The sequence below is a fragment of the Oculina patagonica genome, chromosome 4 (assembly GCF_052425735.1).
Source record: "Oculina patagonica isolate OP01 chromosome 4, crgOcupat, whole genome shotgun sequence".
Taxonomy (NCBI): domain Eukaryota; kingdom Metazoa; phylum Cnidaria; class Anthozoa; order Scleractinia; family Oculinidae; genus Oculina; species Oculina patagonica.
The window spans coordinates 33,386,286-33,411,119 of record NC_135761.1 but is presented as its reverse complement, the minus strand read 5'-3'; the positions used below and the strand labels follow the sequence as shown (position 1 = coordinate 33,411,119).

At 39.2% G+C, this 24,834-nt stretch overlaps 1 protein-coding gene across 1 annotated transcript; it reads left to right on the top strand.

Moving 5' to 3' along the window:
- The first annotated feature begins 701 nt into the window (after positions 1-701).
- On the top strand, positions 702-24,104 carry LOC144652330 (uncharacterized). The gene is made up of 3 exons (XM_078512387.1): positions 702-809; positions 918-992; positions 23,714-24,104. Exons 1-3 carry the CDS (start codon positions 752-754, stop codon positions 23,887-23,889), a joined length of 309 nt encoding a protein of 102 aa, XP_078368513.1. The 5' UTR covers positions 702-751; the 3' UTR covers positions 23,890-24,104.
- The last annotated feature ends 730 nt before the right edge of the window (positions 24,105-24,834 follow it).

Below are 24,834 nucleotides of genomic sequence, written 5' to 3'. Positions count from 1 at the left end.
AACATTGTGTCAAGATGATGCAGAAAACTACTTTTCCTTCCAGCAAAAATGTTTGCTATAAATTCCGCAGTTGAAAACTGCAAAGATAGTGACTTACAGCGCGACGCGCCTTACCGTGGTCACCCAACAAACTTTTTTACAAGTGTATTCTTGTAATATTTTACGTTTTCACTGCGTTTTGTTGATAAATACGACGCAACAAGTTTCCATTTGATCGTATTTAACTTTGCAAGGAGGCGTGTTTGTCTAGCAAATGTTAATATAACGAGAGCAAACTTGTAAAAAAGTTTGTTGTTTTTAAATTAAGCAACATACTGGATAACAATGGTTGCCAAGACTAACACAATACCCATTCAAGAAAACCACTCAGTTGTAAACAAAGTTCAAAATTGCCGCGAATTTGTTGACAAAGAAAGCCCAATGTTCTATATTCAAATAAATGACGATGCCATCGGGAAATGGCGAGAAGTTTACAGCCATCCGAAAATAGTGTTTGAATTACTTTAACATAGCCTCTTGGCTACAAACTGATGGAGTCATCAAGAGACTGTGTTGCAACGTAGTCGCCGAGAGCGTCAAGCGCTTCTGAAAAAAGGTTCAATAACTATTTTAAACAATTTGGTTACCAATTGAAATTCAAATTGTGCTAATAATACTGACTGATTCCTTTAAATTTTTTTGTTTTTGAAGGAAGCAAGCTCAAGATGCCCTTTGGTTTGGGGAGACATATGGATTACTGCCTGAGTCATTGATGCTTCAGGACAAAACTGGCATGGTCCACGAAATAAACTTAAACGAAACTCCAACACGTAAACAATATTTTGAACGTAGATTTTATTACAACTTAAAGATATGTAATTCACAAAACGAAGATTAAATAAAAAAGGAATAATTGTCATCTTTCTTTTTCTTGACAGATGATGCTGAAAAAGAAAGCATAACATCAGGTCAAAAGGGCCCAAATCCACCAACACCAGGGGAAAGTTGTAAAGGTGAGCTGTTAAGGCTCTTTTTTACGCTCACATTCACTTGTAAGACTACTCGAAAACAAACATTAGTGAAGAGAGTGATCAAGCTTTATAACAAAGTCTGAAACAATTTAAATGCCTTCCTGCTCCTGCACAGGGTTGAACGGGAATCGAACCCATGACCTCTGCGATACTAGTGTAGCGCTCTAACCAAATTAGTTATCAAGCCAACTGAGAGCTCAGGCAATCAGGCAAGTTAGACCAGATGATAATCAATAGCAATCAAAGAATGATTGATAAGTTGATAAATATCAATAAGGAATAGAAAGCTCAGTGTTACCACCACCTTCCAGAAGAAGAGAAGGACAAAGTAAAGTCAATTCTGTATATCATGGATAAATTTTCAGTGTCCGTACAAGCATATCACAAGTTGTCGCAACAAGAGCCAACATTGCCAAGATCATATCTGGTCGAAGCCTGCCAGCAATCCCTTGATGATAAGTAGAATGTAACAAGGCACCTGGCAAATCAGACCCTGCCTCGTCCCCAGGCATCCTCCACCTTGGAGTTATTTTCCCACCTTAGCGTGTTGTCAGAAAAGAACAACAAAATGAAATCAGCAGGTCCATCCACGGCAAGTGTCCGAGTGCAGAACTCTCATTCAAGGTTCTACTGGAAAATGAATTATCGGTAAGAAAATATGTAAGTACAAAGATGTTACATAAATTTAAATTTGCATTTATTTTGGGAAACATATCTTCTGACCAACAGGCAAGACACTGGGGAAAGCTGATGGTAAGCATGTCTGACAGTGGTGCGGGGTACTTGGCAGAAACTATTATTACCCTATATGCACATCCTTGTGTTCCATGTCCCACGATGATGAAAATACATGGATCCTTGAAGAACTTTAGCATCCAAAGTAATGTGTGTGTTGTTGTTGTTTTTTGTTGTTATTTTGGTTAAGAAAATAAAATGTATATCTGCAGTACAAATATATGAATGTCATACATATTCATTTCACATCTTCTCCATCCACAGGTATATTACGAACTCACAAGTGACCAGCTCTCAGTTGGCTTGATAACTCATTTGGTTAGAGCGCTGCACTAGTATCGCAGAGGTCATGGGTTCGATTCCCGTTCAAGCCTGAATTTTTTTCAGGCTTGCTTTTCTCAACTGCTTAAGTTGATTACATTACTGCGATGATATTGTTGCGGACAGTCACGTTTTTATTTTTGTTATGTAACACAAGTCACGTTTGCGGTTTTGTTTGTAGACACAACTTGATTGATGCCTGTGGATTGACAACCTGATTTTCCGGTTTTAAAATTGTTTTGTATATTAAGTTTCTGAAGATTCAATTTCAGTTGGAATAAATGGTTTAATCGAGCAACAAGCGTGAATTTAGTGCGTCTTCAAAACATGGCGCCCAACGTGGGGCACTGATTCACGACATTGGGGAAAACATGACATCGACAGAAGGGGATCAAACTGAGCCGAATGAAGATCAACTTCCAAAGGAGGATCCACTTCCAAGACTGCGAGCGACGCGTGCGGGCAACAAGGGAGTTGTTACAAAGCTCATCGGAAAAGCCGACACTATATTACATGGTGAAAATCCACTCGATCAACAGGCAAGGAATCAATTGGCGCGAATCGAAAGGATTTTAAAGGAAAAATTAGAATTAATTCATCAATTCGACGAGAAAATCATTGCGGTATGCAAGGTAGAGGATATCGAAGAGGAAATCGAATACGCTGAAGATTTAAAAATGCGCGTAATGGATGCGATCGAAGCTATTTCACAAGGAACAACGCCCATTAACCCGCTTAGTTCAAGTGAACCCTCTTACCTCGCTCAAGGATCTCAAGGATCTCAAGGAACGGACGATGTTTATATTCCTCCTCCACCACCTGGATCGTATTCAGCGAGTCCATCACTACAGCAGCAAAACTCGGGAACTGGAACAGAAACTCCGAAAGTGGCTCGAACAAAATTGCCAAAACTGACACTTCGTAGGTTTAAATGAGATGTTACACAATTCCGCACCTTCTGGGACACGTTCGAAAGTGCAGTTCATTCTAATCCTGGGTTGACAAACGTCGACAAGTTTAGCTATCTTGTTTCGTTATTAGAAGGTAGTGCATCACGCGCGATTGAAGGTTTGCCAGTAACAGAGGAAAACTTCGAGTCAGCAGTGGACATCTTGAAAAAGAGATTCGGCAAACCGCAACAGCTTATTTCCGCTCATATGGAAGAGCTTCTTAAACTGAACATCTGTACGGTGGATAAACCAGGCCAACTTCGTTTTCTGTACGACAAAATAAGCGTAAACATCAGGGGACTTGAAGCTCTGGGAGTCAAGTCGGATCAGTATGGCAGCTTGCTTATTCCAATCATTATGGCGAAACTTCCTGCCGAAATTCGCGTACAAGTGGCGAGAAATACGTCTCGAGACGTTTGGGAAATCGAGTCCTTGCTTGATCTTATACAAAGTAAAATTGAAGCGAGAGAGATTAGCGAGAAGATAAAGGCCGCGACCGAGCAAGTTAAGCGTCCACCGCCCCCCAAACCTCCGTTGCCGACAGCTGGAACCTTTTTTGGTGCCACTTCAAAGCCAGAATCGACTGTTCCCAAATGTGTTTACTGCACTGAAAGACATTTCTCAGCGTCTTGCAACAAGGTAACAGATATCAACGCCAGAAGAGACATTCTTAGACGCGACAAAAGGTGTTTTATGTGTTTGAAGAAGGGACATTTAGTTGATCAGTGCGACAAGAGTTGTAGAAATTGCAAGCGAAGACATCATCAATCGATTTGTCAAGCACAATCACCCGGTGAACCACTGAATTCTCAGCCACCAACTCCCAAGGAAAATTCGCCTCAAAGCGAACCGGAGACACAAGTTCAAAATCATGGTAACGCCACACGAGTCAACACGGCTAATGCAGAAACCCCAACAACTCAGTTAACAACTTCGACGTCCAGTAACAAGGGAAGTGTTTTGTTGCAAACGGCCACTGCGATCGCCACAAACGACGAGGGAACAAAATCGACCACAATCCGTGTATTATTCGACAATGGCAGCCAGCGGTCGTACATTACAGATAATCTGCGATCAAGGTTACAACTGAAGCCTCTACAAAAGGAAAAGCTCAACCTTAACACATTTGGAGAAGCAAGGTACAAGAAGCAGAATTGCGATGTGGTGAATTAACAAATACGAAAGTCTTCAGGAAGCGATGATGCCATTAACATTTCTGCTCTGACATTCCCCGTTATTTGTTCGCCTCTACCTGGCAAGGTCTCAGTAAACTACCCGCATTTGGATGGATTCGAGCTAGCGGATGAGCCGTATGATGCCGAAGGTTCGATTGATATGCTGATCGGCTGCGATTATTACTGGGATTTTGTAACGGGGGAGACAAGACGAGGAGACGAAGGTCCTATTGCTGTAAAAAGCAAACTCGGTTGGCTGCTGTCCGGTCCAGTCAATGGAACACTCGATCGAAGTTATGTTTCGCATTCAAATTTCATAATCGAAGGCCATGACGCTCTATTTGCCCGAAACGAAGACAACGTTCTCACGAACACTCTAAAGGACTTTTGGGAGACTGAAGCAATTGGCATTAAGGATTTGACTCAACCTGAAACCGAAACCGACGAATCATTCAAAATCGATGTTGCATGGAGCGGAGACCGATATGAAGTCAAATTACCGTGGAAAGAAGATTGTTTGCCGCTATCCTTCGACAACTATCTGTTGTGCGAATCTCGACTAAGATCTTTACATCACAAGCTGCGCAAAGACCCGGAGTTATTAGCAGAATATGACAAAATCATTCAAGACCAGTTATCCAAGGGGATAATCGAGAAAGTGCCGAACGAAGATTCAAACGAGAAAAACGCTGCGCAAAGTCATTATTTGCCTCATCATGCAGTCGTAAGAAAGGATCGTGAAACTACGAAGGTTCGAATTGTGTACGATGGATCTGCGAAATCTGGTAAACAAGAGAAGTCACTCAACGATTGCCTTGAAACTGGGCCAAATCACATTCCACATGTTTTCAATATGCTAGCGAACTTTCGGAAAAACCCTGTCGGTATCACAGCTGACATTGAAAAGGCCTTCTTATGGTTGGAATTCAAGAGGATCATCGAGACTTTCTTCGATTTTTATGGTTTGGAAACCCAACTTCCGATAAGTCGCAGATTGTACAATACAAGTTCACACGGCTGGTGTTTGGGTTACGCCCCTCGCCTGCTATTTTGGGTGCGACAATCTTGCATCACTTGCAGCTCAACAAAGTGACACCGAAATTGCTGAATTATTGGAACAATCTCTGTACGTGGACGACCTGTTAACGGGGGAGTCAGACGAGGAAAGAGGTCTCGCTGTTTACAAGAGATGCAAGAAAGTTATGTCAAGTGGAGGATTCAATCTCAGAAAGTGGCGATCCAATTCGAGAAAATTACAAATGGAAATTGCGAAATTTGAAAGTTCACCAGGATCAACAAACACACAACAGGAAGTCATGAATGTCAACAAAGAAGATGACGAATCATTCGCTAAATCGAGTGTTGGTTGTGACTCAGCGACTTCTGACAACGAGGATACAGTGATTAAAATTCTAGGAATGAACTGGAACACTCTCACTGACGAAATGTTCTTCAGTTTTTCCGACCTTTGCTCATTTGCGAGTTCACTTCCTCTCACCAAGCGATCTGTTCTCAAGGTTACGGCCAAGATCTTCGACCCCATGGGCTTTTTGACGCCTCTAACAATAGAGATGAAGATCTTGTTTCAAGAACTTTGTATCAACAAAACAAATTGGGACGACGAATTACAAGGAACTTTGCTTAACCGATGGAAATCGTTTCTCCAAGATCTGAAGTTCATTGACAGCTATCGTATTCCTCGATGCTATTTCTCGCGACAACCAGTAACCATTCAGATACATGGCTTCAGTGATGCTTCAGAACGCGCCTACGCCGCGGTGGTTTACATTCGAAACACGTACAGCGATGGTCGAGTCGAAGTTAAATTGGTCGCTTCAAAATCGAGAGTTTCTCCTATCAAAAGGCAGACAATTCCTCGATTGGAGTTACTAGGAGCATTAATTTTGGCCCGTCTTGTTAACAAGTTAAAGTCTGTTGGAGCTGAATACCCTACCGTTCTCTGGAGTGATTCTACAACCGCTCTTTGCTGGATCAAAAATGAAAGAGTATGGAAGCAGTACATCGCTCAAAGAGTAGAAGAAATTCGACGTTTAACTCCCAAAGATTTATGGAGGCACTGTCCAGGAGAATTAAATCCTGCCGATCTACCCTCACGAGGACTATCAGCGAAAGAACTTTCTGACAGCAATACATGGTGGAACGGTCCGAGTTTTCTTTATCGACCCGAGACTGAATGGCCTGAAACCTCTCAGACGGAACCATTGAACAAAGGAATTTTACAGGAAGCAGTCAAAAACGTACCAGATGTAACGCATTCCCTTGTAACCACTGTCTGCGATAAACTCAACCCGAAGGTTGACCAGATAATCGACATTGGGCGGTTCAGCAACGTAACGAAATTATTTCGAGTAACCGCATATGTAATCAAGTTCATCAACAAACTCAAGAACCGAACACTTGAAAACCGGAAAGCAGAGTTCGAAGATTTAACAACCGCCGAATTGAAGAACGCCGAGAATCTGTGGTTACAATCGGTTCAAGCTTCGTCATTTGCTGATGAACTTGCTTTCTTAACGCGAAAGGATCCGAAATTAACGCCACCTACACGTGTTTCACAGTTTGGACTGTTTCTCGACGACGATGGAATTATCAAGTGCAAGGGACGGATCACAAATGCTCCTCTATCGGTTTCTACAAAAACTCCGATACTTTTACCATCCAAGCATGCCTTCACCAATCTCACGGTAAAACACATTCACGATTTAGTCAAACATTCTGGGATAAGAGACACGCTTACAACCCTACGAGAACGGTTCTGGATTCTACGCGGTCGGGAGACAGTTAAGAAAATCATTCGTCACTGCGTCGTCTGCCGACGTTTCAATGCAGCTCCATGCAAACCACCACCGTTCGCTGACCTTCCAAACACCCGAGTCTCAGACGACCCACCTTTTACTAATGTTGGACTCGACTTCGCTGGGCCATTCTACGTAAAGGAAAATGCCAATAACGCTGAATGTATTAAGGTTTACGTATGTTTATTTACATGCGCTTCAACGCGTGCAGTGCACTTAGAGTTGACCCGCGGACTTGGAGTCCAAGATTTCCTTCTGTCTTTCAGAAAATTCACCAGCAGAAAGGGACTTCCAGCTAATCTTCAATCTGACAACGCTAAAACGTTCAAGTCCGCAAGCAAGGACATTCGAAAATTAGTACGATCACCGGAAGTTTGGCGATATTTGACCAATAATCAAATCACATGGAACTTAATCGTGGAAAAGGCGCCGTGGTGGGGAGGCTACTGGGAAAAGCTCGTTCGCAGCGTAAAGTCTCCTATTCAAAAGACCATTGGAAGGTCTACCCTCACCTACGATGAACTGAGTACGCTGTTAACTGAAATAGAAGGGCTGATCAACGCAAGACCGTTGACGTATGTGTACGACGACGAGGATTCCATCTCATATCCCTTAACGCCATCGGATTTGATTTATGGTCGAAGAGTTACAACAACCCCGAATAGTCAACACTTCGAAATCACCAGTACCTACGATTCCCTGACGAAGAGACTTAAACATCATAGACATTTGCTGGGACAATTCACTCGCCAATGGAGAAATGAATATTTAACGAGTTTAAGAGAACATGCTATCAAGAACGCACGGCTAAATGGAGACAATAGCGTTACAGGAGTCAAAGTTGGGGACATTGTTATTCTCAAAAATGACAGCGTTCGTCGAAGTTTCTGGAAGCTGGCGAAAGTAGAGGAATTGCACCCTGGCCGAGATGGAAAAGTGCAAGCAGTTTCAGTTAAAGTTACGGGCACAAATAGCAGTTCAATTCAACGATTACGACGACCCATTCAACATGTGGTTCCGCTTGAGGTGAAATCTTGAACTGAACTGAGAAGCTTAAATGTTACTGTGTACAGATATACATTTTTTTATGCTTGTAAATAACGCGAACATTTATAAACATCGAACATTGCGATGACAGATACAGTCTTAGTTTTCAAAACGAATGTAGTTGACTCACACTGAGGTGAGCAACTAGGGGGAGTGTTGCGGACAGTCACGTTTTTATTTTTGTTATGTAACACAAGTCACGTTTGCGGTTTTGTTTGTACAGACACAACTTGATTGATGCCTGTGGATTGACAACCTGATTTTCCGGTTTTAAAATTGTTTTGTATATTAAGTTTCTGAAGATTCAATTTCAGTTGGAATAAATGGTTTAATCGAGCAACGAGCGTGAATTTAGTGCGTCTTCAAAACAGATATTTCATTTGCTTAAAATGTATATCCGCAGTACAAATATATGAATGTCATATATTCATTTCACAATATTGCTACAGTCGAGGGCTTAGTCGCACTGACTGAACAAATATCGGTAGTAATCATCTGGTCACCTGTGCTTCTGTAAGGTTTTAAAAGAGGTTTTCTATGGTCCGCGTAAACTGATTATCCAGAAGTTATGGATAAACAGCAGAGATTGCGATCGGTAAGGTTATTTTAATTGGTGCTGTATCTATGGTGTTGCAACCCGATTCGTAGATTCTCGTTTTAAAGCTTTTCAAACTTTCATTGTAGATTACCTTCAATGATAGCAACGTGCACGATTTCATGGAAGAAATACAAGCTTATCTGGAGGGCATCTTGGGCTATTAACGTAGTAAGTAAATTCCTACATGCCATAGGGCAACGAATATCGATATATTAAACTGATAAAGAGGGAAACAAGACTAAAAAAAAGACAGCACTACTGAAAGTTATGTTTAATTTTGTATACTGTTATCATTTGCGGAACTTGTATTTGAGCTCACTCATGCTATGGAGCAAGTTCTTACATTGAGCATTTCATTTTTTGCACTGATTTTTAGGCGAGGCCACTGATGGACTACCTCGCCCGCGGTGGTAGGTAGTGATTTCTTTTTTTTTAAAGCTGAAGTTTTTAGAAAAGCTTTAGTTGGTTTATAAGCCGTTCCATGCTCATGGTATTATATCTGTCACCTTTGTTGGGACAGAATGGTGTTGTTGGCTGCCCGCTTCATAAGCAAGCAGCCCACAATTAGAGATATGTTGGAGAAACAAGGTAAATATTTAACTCATCTTAAAGAATATTTAATCACATACACGCAATCTCATTTGACTTTTGAATCTTCATCATTTTGTTCTGTGCGCTGACTGAATAATGTCTTTCTCATGTGTTTAATTTAATATGGTTTATCTGACTGAGTGCATACATCTCTTGTAAGCACACAACAGACTCATAAAAGGAAAAATGAAGATGAAGACAGAAAATTGTTATTGTTAAAAAAGGTTCTCTCCTTTCCTTTCAATTAATAGCTAAACTTAGCTTCACTGTAAAGAAATGCAAAGTGAAGTTAAAATTATGGACTGAAGACTTTTGTTTCATTCTTATTTTCATGAAAGGTATACAAATCAATTGTGGCCTTATGCTCCAGTTATAGGAGTGAAGAGGAAGAGTGGGTGCTATAAAAATTTACATGAAATGTAAACAAGAAAAAAACATTCTAGATGGTGCAACAGTTAGCAACACCCAAAAGGTTTTCTCGTGTTGGCTTTGGGAAATTACCATAAATATGGCAACATCAGCATGTTAAGTAGTCGAGTTAAACGGAATGTTTTGTTGTTTAATGTCTCACTAGGTGGAGAAACTGTGGTCGTCGCCAAATGTCGAGGTGGAAAAGAGCGAGTCTCCTGTCCATGACTGTTTAGTCAATGCGGATCATAGTGACGAAGAAGGTCAAGAAGTACCCAAAGCACCCAAAGTTGTCAACGTTAAAGCAACCTTCAGTAAAAAAAAACCAAGGCATTTAAGCCCCCCAAAGAATACAATAACCCAGGAAAAGGTACTGGAAGAACAGAAGAAGGCCCTGCTATTGAAGCAGGATAACTTAAGGCTAAAAAGAAGCAAAAACTTGAGTTAGGAATTGCTCTGCTTGAAAAAAACCAAGGAAATTGAAAGCTGTATGTGTGGAAATTCGATGACCACTATGAATTTAAGACCTGTAATTAACGCCCGACCTTTCCTTTCATAAGTGCATACAATTTTCTTGATAATGCCCTTTGAAATTTACCATATATTTATTGTTCCGCAGTTTTGATTTTGGGTGAAATTGTAAGTTTCAAATTAGCCTGGGCCTCTTTTCATATGCACGCAAGTTTTAATATAATTGTTCAATTTATTATTGTTTGTTTCAATTTTCCTTGTCAATAATTCTTTTGATTTGTCTTCCATTATCCATCATCTTTTGCATTGGTACAATGTAAACATGTTTTTGTATATACAGTGGGAACATTTGTATAGACATATGAAAGGAAGTCAAAACAAGAATGTATTTGTATGGTAATAATTCTTGCCTGTAAAATTTTTGCACAGCCCCATACATTACCTATATACACAACTATTTCATACTATGGATATACACACAAAAACAATTTAAGTAGCCAAATTTTTCTTTGGCTACTTTGCCTTCTTGTTTTGACTTAGCCAAACAAGACTTTTGTTTGCTTTACCAATTTTATGCTTTTGAGTAGAATTCATTATAATTGAAAACCGAAACTCAAAAGGGTTAATGATATCGCTATGATTTGTATCGTACAAAGCCAGTTTGCACATTTGTTTCATTAAGTACCACATTTGGAAAACCATAAGAAGAAATTAACCAAGCCAAAATTGCAATATCTGGATTAAATTCAAAGCGCTTGCTAGCTTGTGCTGAATGGCATAATCATGTTTTTAATTGTTGTTTGTCAGTTTGAGTGAAGAAAAGTGTAACAAGAGATAACGAATAATAAAATATTTGCCTGTAAATATAATTTTTATGTTTTATCCCTCTGGTCTTATTGCTTTTTGCAGTCACGTAGTATTGCGTGACACAGGGTAGGGGTGGAGGTGAAGATCAATACATCGCAGCCCCTCTAGTCAAACTTCTTGCTTAGTAACCTCGCTATCGATCGTGGTCGTGCAGTCCTTCGGATATTTTCTCTGAGTCAGGACCTTATTTGAACTCTGCGAAAGCAAGGTAAGCATTTTTATATTTTAAACTCCGTTTAGGTATTCGTTAGTCTTTCGGATTCGATTGTTTCGTTTCCGAACTTTCTGTTATCCTCCCGTTAAGAGCCTATAATTCTTTCGCGAGTTCAATATTTCACGCGGGTTGTCATGTCGAAGGTCGTGCCGGCGATGCCGAAAGTTCTCATTTTGGGCCATTCATTCGTGAAAAGACTAAATGCCGACTTAAAAGATACCTTTGACAAGCGTGCTGATAGCAATTTTCACCTTGAGGGCACTGCTACGGTGCGTTTGTTTGGTATTGGCGGTTGAACCGTTGAAAAGCTCCGTCACTGTGACCTGCACGTGGTTAGGCATTTTGGAAAAAAAACCAAAACCACAAATTTTTTATAGAAATCAAAGACAGATTGTGCCTTAGAGCCACCTTAAACAGAGATGTATCTCAACTTAACAGTTGCTCAAATGAAGGAACATATGTCATTGTGGATTAAGGAAAATGACAGAAATACTGGAAAGACAACTGCTACACAAGTATTAATCGACAGTTTATCACCAATGCAGCTGGTCTCTGACAAAAAAACAGAAGGGCTTTTTTCTTTAGTCAAAGGAACTTCAGTGTGATTTTGAAAGTGGGGAACAAGACCGACAGTGTAACTCTTCAAGCACAAATTGAGGAAACTACTACATCGCTTCAATATTTACTCAACTTTGTATTCATGTTAGACACCCTAAGGAGTTTTCAACAAGAATGAAACACAGAGATTGTCAGGCACACTGGGCAATTGCTTTTCTGAAATCCTTAGAAAAGGCGAACAAAGCTTAACATTGAGTTTCACCCTAAATCATGTATTTTCATGTTTTTCAAAATCATGGGAGTCTGCGTACAGAGTGTAACTTGCCCACTTTGGGTGTTTGCTAAAAAGCCATTATTTGTCACTGTTAAGGTCTCCTTAAGGTTTCCACCCGATGAAATTTTACCCCTTTTTTAAGTGGGGTAATAACATTAAGCCCAGTACCCGATGACAGTTTCAGGACATAAAGGACGAAGGATAACCGAATAAATTATGGTCCAACAATTCAGACAACACGGATCTTGATAATAGAAGTAACGTGTAACATCATAGACTAATAAAAAAATAAAGCTAGATCTTAATACTGTGAGTGAGGAGACGGAAAAATAAGTTTACTCAGGAGAATAGATAGAGTTCTCTGCTGGACTTTAGTCCTTGTTCGGGAAGGTGCTAGGCGTTTGATATAATAAGCCTCTTTGTATAGAAGAAGATTCCAGTTGTGATCACAGTCTAATACCGTTGTAATCACGGACAATATGGGTGAAATATTCTTTGTCATTACTGATAGAAGGTGGAGCAATCTCAGTGTTTAAATTGAATAAATCGCATGTTGTTTACAAATTTAAATGCCCTGGCTGCCATCAGCGTACTCGGCAAACGGACAGAACTCTTTTCGTCCGAACACATGAACACGCAATCTCTGACAAAGAGAGCGCAATTTACAAACACCTACGAACGTGTAACCATTTACTTTTCATTCGTGATTTGTGTAATTTACCGGATAATTTAAAACTGAGATTGCTCCACCTTCTATCAGTATGACAAAGAATATTTCACCCATATTGTCCGTGATAATAACGGTATTAGACTGTGATCACAACTGGAATCTTCTTCTATACAAGGGCTTATTATATCAAACGCCTAGCACCTTCCCTGAACAATGGACTAAAGTCCAGCAGAGAACTCTATCTATTCTCCTGAGTAAACTTATTGTTTCCGTCTCCTCACTCACAGTATTTAAGATCTAGCTTGTATGTTAATTTTATAGTCTGATGATGGTATAGCTTATACCGAAATATAACATTCTATTTATCAAGATCCGCATTTGTTGTCTGAATTGTTGGAAAAATGAATTTATTCGGATTATCCTTCGTCCTTTAATAACATTAAGATCTTTGCGTTTATCAAGGTTTAACTCTAACTGGAAATGTATATCTACTGCTATGACATTTTGAAACCGTTTTTCCAGGAAACACATACAGTCAGTGTTTATCACCAAAGAACCATTGTTTCTATTGATCTTGTTTGCATAACAATAATCTTGTTGCTTCCTAATTGACCTACGTGCCACTAGCTATATTCCATCTGACCTCATACCAGTAGTAAAAACGGTTGACAACCTTCCTCATAAGATCCATAGTACTAACTTTATGAGGTAATAATTTATTGTTAGATTATAATAATTGATGGATTAATTAGGACAGGTAGGAACATGGGGTTGCAGTATCAAAAATGCTTGAGACCAAAATTAAAAAAGAATACTTTGTTTGATGGCAGAACTTAACTTACAGTTTAATAAGCAAGGGAAGTATTAAGTGAAGAAACCACTATGGCAATGGAGCGAAACGACTTCCTTTTCACACTTTGTGAAACCTATGCTGGTTTGAGATAGAGGGAAAGGCAAGACAACCTTGAATGACAGTATATGGGAACAGTTTATTCCCCAGCAAACCTATCAAGAATTGTTAGTGATGATGAGAGGAATCATTGATACAATAGGATAGATAAAACTAAACAAAGATGAACAAACTACTAAAAAGGAAACATTTCTTGAATAAATCAGAGCTTCAATTTAGAAGACCTTCATTAAGCCTTTACAGCTGACTCATCCAACAAAGAAAGATGCCAACACATTATTCCATTGAGCCACAGCATGAAGAACAACTAAATAATTAGCACGATGCAATAGCTCAAATTATAGATCACCCGAATTAGAACAATTGAATTAACATTCTGCTAGACAGAAATACCAGAATGAACTACTTCAAATCTCCTGGATTTTGTAAAACATCGTATACCACTGCAGAAGATGGGGTACTTAAGGGTTAAAGGGGATACTGTGATCTCATGGTAGACAGCTTTGACTAATCATATCAGTGAAGGGAATGAGAGAACAGTATCAAAGAGCAAATCACAACAGAAAGCACGGGTAAATGACGTATGTCTCACTGAAGGTGCTAGGAAACTGGGCCACAGACTGTACTGAGCCTCTGAGGACTTGGTAGAACAGCATGGAGACAATGTTGGCTAACAGGTTAAAAGATCACGTAAGACACTTTTTGGGGTTAGGAATAGACCTTACTAGGAGCAGGCCATAGTTTAAAATACTTGTTTTCTCCCTTAAATATGATGATAACTGTTGGAGTATGCTGCACATACCACTTTGACATGGAATGTTCCTAACTAAAATTTTTTACACATGTTTATTTCTTAATTTTCGTTCAGTTAGAACGAAAAAAACAATTTTTAAACTTGTAGGTTCCTTTGTCAACAAACTGACCCCATCCATCGGTTAACCTATGGGCCTGATTACATGAGCCGGGCTGGCTTGGTTTGCCGAGATGACTTTCAGCCTGGTACTACATGAGCCGAGCTAGCCCGGCTTGCCGAGATGACTTTTTTTTAGCTGAGGCAGCCCAGGACGAGCTGATATTTTGGCGCAAACATCTTTGGCGGGAAGTGGTTATTTTCAAAATGGCTCCTTCAAGTAGAATGCGTTGTCATCACCTTTCTACAGCATTTGACTGCATTGTTTTCCGTTTTTATTCAGTTTCATGGGCTGCTCTATCTTTACTTGTTGTATAGAAAGCGAAACACAGATTTGCTGGTGGCCCACCTCTCGAAAGAGAAATCTATTCGTAAAGAAGTGCAAGCAGTTAAAACTTCGACGGCTATGTTGGAAACAACGAAGAACATGAGTCAACGAAGGGAGAACAGATCAGTGGTGGCGAAACATGATCACAGGTGTATCACTGGAGGAAGACTGGAAGAAAAATTCTCGCATGACCAGACCAGGATTTGACGACCTTTGCGAACAATTTAGACCCCACGTATCTCCCAACCCGAAATCCCCTAATCGCTGACTGTTAAGAAAAAACCGCAGTAGCACTGCACTACCTGAAAGAAAGACATGGGGTCAATGTGGATGACTGCAAATACATTTGGAATCCACCAGTGCACCGTTTCAAATGTTGTGTTTGAAGTCTGCGAGGCAATAACAAAGCATTTAGGACCAGAGTACATTCATTTGCCAAGACACCATCCACTGATTCACATGACTACTTCTGCTACAAGCAGTTTTACTCACTTAATGTGCAAGCCGTATGTGATTATGGTGGGATGTCCATCAACGTTGAATGTCGATGGCCAGGTTGTGTCCATGACTCAAAGGCGTTTGCTAACTCAACCCTAAATCACAGTATGAGGGGTGGAAAGATACCGGAGACCTCTAACACTTTAATCTCTGACCACAACATTGTTCCTAATTATGTCATAGGGGACCCTGTGTATCCCCTTACACCTTACTGCATGAAAGAATTTGACGAATGTACAACAAACGCTAAGTCTTGTTTAATAACTTGTTGCGGTCTGCTCGTAACCAAATAGAGTGCGCTTTTGGAAGACTGAAAGCTCGCTGGTCTATTCAAACAAGAAAGATGGATTTTAATATAGAGCTGATCCCCACAGTTGTATGCCTGCTTTGTACTTCACAACTTTTACAAGTCTCGTGGTTGTAGCCTTGATGAGGTTGCAGTCAAAGCGCAGATGCGTCGAAACCAAATTGAAGAGGAAATGCACAAAAACATTCCTGATCCTATTTATTCCAGTACAACTGGTGATAGTGCTGTAGTAGGGACACCCTCACCCATTTTATATGCCAAGTTACAACACAAAATTAACACAAATATTGCTACATTGCTCAAAACTTGTATTGTATACTTCTTCAGTTCTGTGTTATTTAAGGTGGCTCACAACAGTTAACAGCACTTGTGCTTTGATGGATCAATACTACCAACCTAAATTAGTCAATGGTAAAACAATGGTATCTAACAAATGCACAACCATTGGTGAACTCCTTATGATCATCTACTTGAAAACAGGTTACCATAGCAATGGTATAACCTATAAATGGCCTCAACTTTTGAATTTAAGTGCTAAAATCTTGAAATGAGGAAGGTGGCTCTGATTCTGAACCCCTTTCTAGAGATTTTTTTACTTTAAACTAACATGATCATTATTCAACAACAAAACTGGGGGTCACTGAGCACAGTTTCAAGTTATAAGCTCTTAAAGCAAAATTTAAGTGCTTGTTTGACTGGCTATATGGTTGCTATGGTAACCTATTATGTCAAGGAAAAGGTTATTACAAGCTCAGCAATGATTTGGCATTTGCATGCTAGACACTTTTTTTTACCATTAACTAATATTGAGTGGTAGTATTCATACATCAAAGCACAAGTGATGCAAACTTTTATGAACCACCTTCAGTAAAAAAGTTCATTCAGGGGTTTTCTATTATTTATTTATTTTTTTTTCATGTTGTGTTACTGTATAACATACATTGTCTCATATACTAAAGACCTCAGTATTGTCACTGTACCTTGTGAAACACTCATGGGGACTTGGTAGTTCATAACTGGGATTGATATTGTCCAATACTTGGTGTAAACGAAGAAAATAGAAAATTTTGCTTTCAAAGGTTAATATTTCAAAAATAACAAAAGGCTGTCGTTCAATTTGATTTAATGCAGCAGTCATTTGTTTAACAAGATTAATTTTGTAAGATGTTAAATTAGACTTGTGATTTTAAGACTCACAAAGTGAAGTTATATATCATCTCACTTTACTTTCTAGTGAGGATAAGGAAAATTAATTTAATGGAATTTTAAAGCAAACACAGATACCTTTAAATGCATGACAAAAAATTGTTAATACAGATAATGAAAGTTAAATCCTTTTAGTTTTACTACACTTAGTTTTACAACACAAGATGTCAACTGGCAGAGCACGACAATTTGAAAATCATTAAATCGTGACTACGAACAGCAGCGTTTTTATTGAAGCCAAGCCCAACAACAATCTTGCAACTCCAAGCCACTTATCTCAAGTCTCAAAGAAAAAAAAGAAGAACTACCTTGTTATGGTCCACCATACAGCGACTTCTTTGAACTACCCCCGCGGCACATCCCAACACAGTTGTCCGGCCAGGGCAATTTGCTTGACATGATCCATGACACGGCCCGCATTTACTTTTGCTCACTCAAACGCACCCACCGAGACGGAAAGGCGGAATCCCATCACAAACAGTGAAAGTCTCGCCACGGGACCCTACCTGGCCCTTTTGGCATCCGCACACACACAAGGATACAATTATTCACACACACGCCTCCTAGACTCACGACAATCCCCACACTCCGCATCACTTTCCCAGTGTCCCCAACCTTAAAACATTGGGGAAGAAGACGGAGGTCAACCCAGTACGACGGGGCCGGCGCCGCACGAATCTCAGAGGTGTACGGAAACCTAGGCCTACAAAAAATCACCCTGGATCTTGGGGAGGTATTGGAACAATTCCTGCATCGTGGCACAGCTGTGGGACAGGGCGAAACCACGCAAAATCAGGGAGGCAAAGGCAGAACCAGTCACAACTATGATAGAGGATTGGACGATTTGAAACTGTATCCCTACCGTCTGAAAGTGAACCACGGAGAACCTGATCACCCAATGGAACACAAACTTGCACCTCCACTTCGCCGTTCAACAAGAGTCGAAACTTTATGAGGCTCAGCGTTGAACTTGACTATAAATGTGGAATTGCTTTCGATAAGACTTCCTGACTAACAAGCTAAGAAAAAGTGTTTCAATAATGATGGGCGTGTGGACATTTCATAATTATTTTCTCTTCAAGGGAAGGTGTTGCACTATGTAATTATCACTTGCACATTCATTTGCACAAAGAATGTATTAATAATTATATACAATAGCACCTTTATTGCATGTACGCACAATCCTAGTAGTATGTATTTATCCATTTTCACATATAATAATCAGTTCGTACTGTCACTGAACGATCAAAAACTATTTTAGCTAATGTACGTGCAACATTATTTTTATATCAGTGCTAGAACATTAAGCAGCCTGGACAAAATCTTTCAAAAAATGTGCTGTGCTTAAGGAACTTAAAAACTCTAAGGAAGTAATTCGTTGACAGGACATAGGCTCCTAATTTGTTATTTAAGGAAAAAGAGTACCAGGATATATGTGGGAAGGACCAGACGCACATTAAAAGCAGCAAATAAACATAAAACACAAAACATCATACTTTCAATCGATTCATTCCATTCTGCACTGTACATTCTGCACAAGTCTCTTAGTTAATTTCTTTGAAATTCTTTGTCTCATTTGGACACAACAGCCTGCTATTCACGGTGACATCACTCCAGTGAAGACAGACAAGGATAGGGAAAAATGTCATGTTCCAGAAATGTCTCATTTTCTGTGCGTGTCCAAAGACTATGATCAGTTTCGGTTACCAGGCCACAGTTGCTCAGTGAACATGGATGAAGTAATCCCTCAAAGCCTTCCCAGGAAACAGCACAGGAGCATTCCCGTTGAAAGCCACCGTTTTCGAGCTACAAGTAATGTGTCAATAGAGCGTAAAGCCACACTTACTGATAAATCCCCTGTGGCCATGACAAACAATTCATCTTGGCTCGCAGAGAAGTTCCGAAGTGTCACCCACATGGACATTGCTTTGAAGGATAACAAAACACTGCAACATGGACATACACAAAATGAAGTTCCCAGAGATACGCAGTATGCTTTACAACTTAGACTTAAGTAATATTGCTTGTTTAAGTACTAAAAACTCGTGTATAAGCCACACTTTTTTGCTGAAAATATAGCGTTTTTATTGACACCAAGCCAAGATGACAACCTTGCAACTCCAAGCCACTTTTTCAAGTTTCAAAGAAAAAGAAGAAGAGCTACGCCCAGCTACCCTGAACTTGAACTATTTTTTAGCTAATGTGCAACATTATCTTATCAATCCTACATTAACAGCCTGGAGAAAATCTTTCAAAAAAAAAAGGATTTGCTGCGCTTAAGGTGGCTCCATAGGGTTTCTTCACCGCGCGAAGAATGGGTACGAAATTGGGCGAGCTTGAAATGCTGGCAAATAACTGAAATAAGAACAAACATGGTGGCTTCACGCAAGCGTGGAATGTTCAGCGAGAAAACGCGAGACTTGCTTCCTGCCAATAAAACAACACCCGTGCTTTCCTGTGTTGAGCAGATAAATGAGTGAACAACACCCCAAAGAGGTGTTTACAACGTCCACGGTGCTTCTGGCCGCTTTTGTAAAGTTCATACGATCGAAAGCAAAAGAGAAAATAGAGAATAGTCTCCGCGATTGTGAAATACTTTGAACAGAATTTCAGAGATTCTGCTACATAAAGGATTAAGGTATGTCTCTAACGAACCTTTAACAAATAACTCGTACAACTCAACTCGTTGATACTCAACTCGTATGGTTCGAAAGTTCATGCATGCTCAAATAGCGATCTTGGACAATTTCTATTCTGATGAGGTAATTGTTATTCGGGCAAAAATAGACATTTTCCCCTGGGATTTACTAGAGTTTCCTTCGGTGAAATTACTTAAAATTTGGCAGAGATGTGATACCTTTTAACTGCCCTTTTTGCCGTTTTTTTTAAAAAAATGTAACCCAGTTTTTTTGCTTAGTCAAAAAAACACAAAATAACCAAAAACGAAAAAGCAACCTGGACAACCCCTACTTTTTCGGTTTTTAAAAGTTACTTCTCATTAGATTCAATCCGTTGGGAGAATTTAAAAAATTTCCACCAAAGAAAATTAAAGAAATTTAAGATCAAAGCCACAAAAATACCAAAAAATAGGACTTTTTGGGTAGATGTAGCTCAAAAGCAAAGGCAGTTATTTTAAAAAAGAATAATGCACAACATATTTTAGTCTTTGTTTTTGATAATTCCGCAGCTTTTATTTAACTAGTTTAAAAAATAACGCAGAAATGATGTCTTGATGGGAATAACTTGTACACGTGCCGTAATATCTCAAAACCCTATGGAGCCACCTTAAGGAACTTAAAAACAGTAACTAAGTGATTCGTTTACAGGCCATAGGCTCCTAATTAACTGCGCTGCGCAGTTCTTGCTCTGCACGGGGTTTATTATTATTATTATCATTTTTTTTTTAGTTTTGTCGGTGACCAGACGCAGACCTCCACTCGGTCGAGGTTATGTCACGCGATGTTTAGAAGCTATAAATCAGTAACAAATGGAAACAAATGGTTATTCTTTGTCTTTACAAAGAATGTTTAGTGTGAAATATTCGAATTTGAAGCCTTTGACTCATGAAAAATACTAAATTTCCACGCTTTCAAAGAGAAATGTAATTCAGCGGGCCAGAATCTGTGAATAGATACCATTACGTTGGTGGAAAAGAATGTGCTGACATGACAAGTTTCACTTTCTATCGGCTAGACCTCGAGTCACGTAATTTTTCAAAGTTATTAATCAGCTACCTTTCAAATCTTTGCGAATCCTTTGGTCTTTACTAAACAAATTTATTGCAAAGTATTTCTCTTTTAAGCGTAATCTATTTTTAGGCTGTGTTATTGAAAGGATTTTAAAGATATGAAGAAAAATTCCCTTCACAAACATGCCCTGACTTGTACCGCTTACGTCATTTGGTAGGCTAGGGGAATACCCTCTGTGCTAAAAACGGCTTCAGCGTCCACGCGTGGGAATTCGGCGGCTGGAACTAGTCAACCATGAAATGTCACACAAGGTGTCTTTTTTTATCATCATGTTTGTCACTCGCTACATTTTAACAACCGCCTATTGTAATACAGAAAGAGGGGCAAAAATTTTGAATTGTTAAAGAGATTCAAAAATAATACTAACAGTCTAGAAACTAGATTGGGAAACATTGTCATTGGGCAAAATTTCAGTTCTGTGCATAATCTCGTTCCCACATCTCGCAGGTAGACAAGCCGGAAGGCGAGATCTGGCCAAGTAAGAAAATTCAATTTTTTTTGATTGGCTGTTTCAAAGCATGGCTGTCACAGCGCTAAAATTTGAACGTGCGATGCGGCCCCAAGGGAATTCAATGTCTGTTTTTTTATGCAAATTATAGATCATGCACGCAATCATAATATATTCGTTTTTGAGACGTTTCGTTGTTTACAGTCGGCCTCAAAAGACAAGAAGATTTCGTTTTAGTTGTTTGTAGCATTATAAAGCTATTTCTGACGAATAACGATGTTTAAAAAAAGAGAATCCGCCGTAAGAATATTTATGTTTGATTACGTGACCGGATCAAATTTGCATAAAATCTAGACATGTCTCGCCGCCAAATGAACAATATTTATACCTAATCGTACCTTTTTGGTACGCTTCGGCGGCATATCAGGCGAGTTTGGTCGAGCCATGGTTCGTATTTTGGCGAGACGCAGTCGAGCCAAAATACCCATGGCGAGACCAAACGAGCCTGATATACAGCCGAAGCGTACCAAAAAGGTACGATTAGGTATTTACCGTACCCAAATTCAGCCAAAAATCCGGTTATATTTAACGCTCTGTTTCGACTCTGTTGAAGCCATGCTTGTCATGCAGGTACGTAGTGCAAATTGTGTTGACCTGCTTGTGTCGATTCCTTTTTGTTCTTCAACACTTTTATCAAGTTCCTCTTCTTCCTTTTGTTCCACTCGTTTGTTTGGAGCTTCATTCTCTAAATTTTCAAAATCAAAATTTAGCGAAAAATGTGGAAATTCTAACTCCATTGTTTCAGTCAGAATGTTTCAGTACTGACTACTCCTCAGCAAACATCGCGCAAATGGCGAGCGCGTTCAAGTTTAGTTTTGGCGGGAAAGTTTTTCTCCTTTTACTATCGCTTGACACCAGCTAAATTTAAATTACGAGGTTCTGTTTCATTGGCAAAACCTCTTTTCAATTCATCGCTCGGTAACACTATTTTACTTCAAAATGACCATGACATGGTGGCATATCAGGTCAGTGACTTGATATCGTAGGATATCAGGACAGTAGATCGCGCTTCTGATTGGCTACTTGCGAATTTGGGTACGGTAATTTTTTTAATTAAATAAATATTTTTACCCGACTTAAAGCTTTCATGATTGCCTTCTGCTTAATTCTTTAGTAAAATACTCTGCTAGATATTATTCCAGGAAAGACGAGAATGGTAAAGCATTCGTTATTCATTTGGTTGAGGATTGGATATTCATTTGATTGCCATTTTCTTAGAATTGTCTAGGGCATGCGCAATTGACTTGCTTGCCACATTCCTGACAGGCAATCACGTGGTGCAAATCGGATTTGACCAGATCTCGCCTTCGGCTTCGCCCACGAGATCTGGGAACGAGATTATTCTGTGCAAAGAGAGAATACTATCGAAATTCTCACGGATACTTACGTTCCTGGCGTGAAGCCAGACGCCAGACGTAATGAAATCAATATTCAGTTCTGTGCAAAGAGAGAAGACTATCGAAATTCTCACGGATACTTACGTTCCTGGCGTGAAGCCAGACGCCAGACGTAATGAAATCAATATTCAGTTCTGTGCAAAGAGAGAATACTATCGAAATTCTCACGGATACTTACATTCCTGGCGTGAAGCCAAGACGCCAGACGTAATGAAATCAATATTCGGGATTTGTTTCGAAAGCGGGTGTTTTTTTAGGGCGACCATAATTTGTTTGAGGCGGGTGAGGGGGTAAGGGGGGGGGGGGGGGGTTCAACTTTTATGGCAAAGGCTTTTTTCCACTGTCAGGATGTGGAATTATTTATTTATTTTATTTTTTCCCCATTTCACTTTAAGTTGTTCAATACTTTTTAGTTATCTTTTTTTCATTCCCCCGCCATGGCTCCCTTAGGGTGGTCACGTGACCAGCGCAGTTGTAAGCTCTAAGAGCTTCTTGTTTGTTATTTAAGGGAAAAGAGTATTAGGAAAAAAATGTTTGGTCAGCTCAACAACCAGCTACACTATAAATCTTTACAGTCAGATCCTACCTCTAAGCATTTGGCATTAGTAAATACCGTATTTATTTAGCTATAAGCCGACCCCGGCTATAAGCTGAGGACCTAAACTTTCGGTTTTCAGAACCAGTTCGAGTCTGACAAAAAATAAACCCAAAACACTCGGCTATAAGCCGAGACCCAGTTTTTCCTTCAAACTACAAAACAATCCACATGCAGCAAATCAACATATTTGTTAAATCACAACTACATGTTTGCAATCGAAAAAACAACAAAAGAAATTACTAATAAAAGGTGAATTTATTTAGAACCGTACATACGCGTGACAAAAAATTCACATTTACTTGTAAGATTACTCTAAAGCAAACATTAGTGAAGAGAGTGATCAAACTTTATAACCAAGTCTGAAACAATTTAAATGCCTTCCTGACTTTAATGTTTTCCTTCATTATATTGCAAAGGGAAGTTAAACTGAGATCACAAGAGCAATCATACAACTTCCAAATATTTCTGAAAATAACATTCCTTTATGTTATATTAAATCAGGCAAGTTAGACCAGATGATAATCAACAGCAATCAAAGAATGATTGATAAATTGAGAAAAATCAATAAATAAAAAAATTCATCTTGTTTCCTTTCAGAAAGAAAAGCTCAGTGTTACCACAACCTTCCAGACGACGAGAAGGACAAAGTTAAGTCAATTCTGTATATCATGGATAAATTTTCAGTGTCCGTACAAGCATATCACGAGTTGTCACAACAAGAGCCAGCATTTCCAAGATCATCACCTGGTCGAGGCATGTCAGCAATCCTTTGATGATAAGTAGGATGTAACAAGGACGCCTGACGAGTATCTGGGTGCAGAACTCTCATTCAAGGTTCTACTGGAAAATGAATTAAGAAAATATGGAAGTACAAAGATGTTTCATAAATTTAAATTTGCATTTTTTAACAGCTTGGACGGTTACCACCAGTTTTGTATCTTCAAATGGATAACTGATGAAGGGAATGCAAAAACTAGTTTGTGCTAGCATTCTGTGCGCTGCTAGTAGAGATGGAAATTTTTGACAAGGTAAGTTAGACCAGATGATAATCAATAGCAATATTACCAGCTAGAAGACTAGACACTTAAATAAAGTTTTTATTATTATTATTATTACCAGCTTGGACAATATATGTAAATTATATTTGGGATTCAAACAAGGTGCAGTCTATTTTTAACGATTGAGCAATTTTTATACATCAAAGTCTTAAGACTACTGCAAGGAAATAATCTTCAATCACGTTAAGAGTCAATTATGGTTATTGCAACATACCTAGTACTTGAAACTTTGTAGTAATCGAGCTACAGCATTATCAGTCTTGCTATTGAGCATTGACAGCATTAGCATTTGCAATTGAAGTTTATTAGAAGGTCTTTTAGTCAGCATTTTAGCTTTCCCACTCTCCCACTCCCATGTTCATGTTATCTATTTATTGTAATTTCTCTGTAATTAATAGTCTTATAATTTTCAGTTTTGTTTTTTTGTACAAGCCCTGACAGGCCTCTCATTATCGTAGGTTTATTTCTGAGATTGTATTATAAAATTCTATATCGTTCATGTTGTATCAGTGTTTTACTGTGTTTAGATTGTATTTAAAGCAATCTAGCTTTGATTTCAAGTTATTAAGATATAGAAGTATAACACTGCTTCATTGAAATATTCTTTTTACTGCAGAGAAATTTGCTTGTAAACTACAACTAATACAGGTTACTTTCTGA

Coding starts and splice junctions, on each gene's coding strand:
- LOC144652330 (XM_078512387.1), top strand. CDS start 752: ATGCTTCAGGACAAAACTGGCATGGTCCACGAAATAAACTTAAACGAA. Junction 810..917: donor CTTAAACGAAACTCCAACAC/GTAAACAATATT, acceptor TTTTCTTGACAG/ATGATGCTGAAAAAGAAAGC. Junction 993..23,713: donor ACCAGGGGAAAGTTGTAAAG/GTGAGCTGTTAA, acceptor GTTTCCTTTCAG/AAAGAAAAGCTCAGTGTTAC.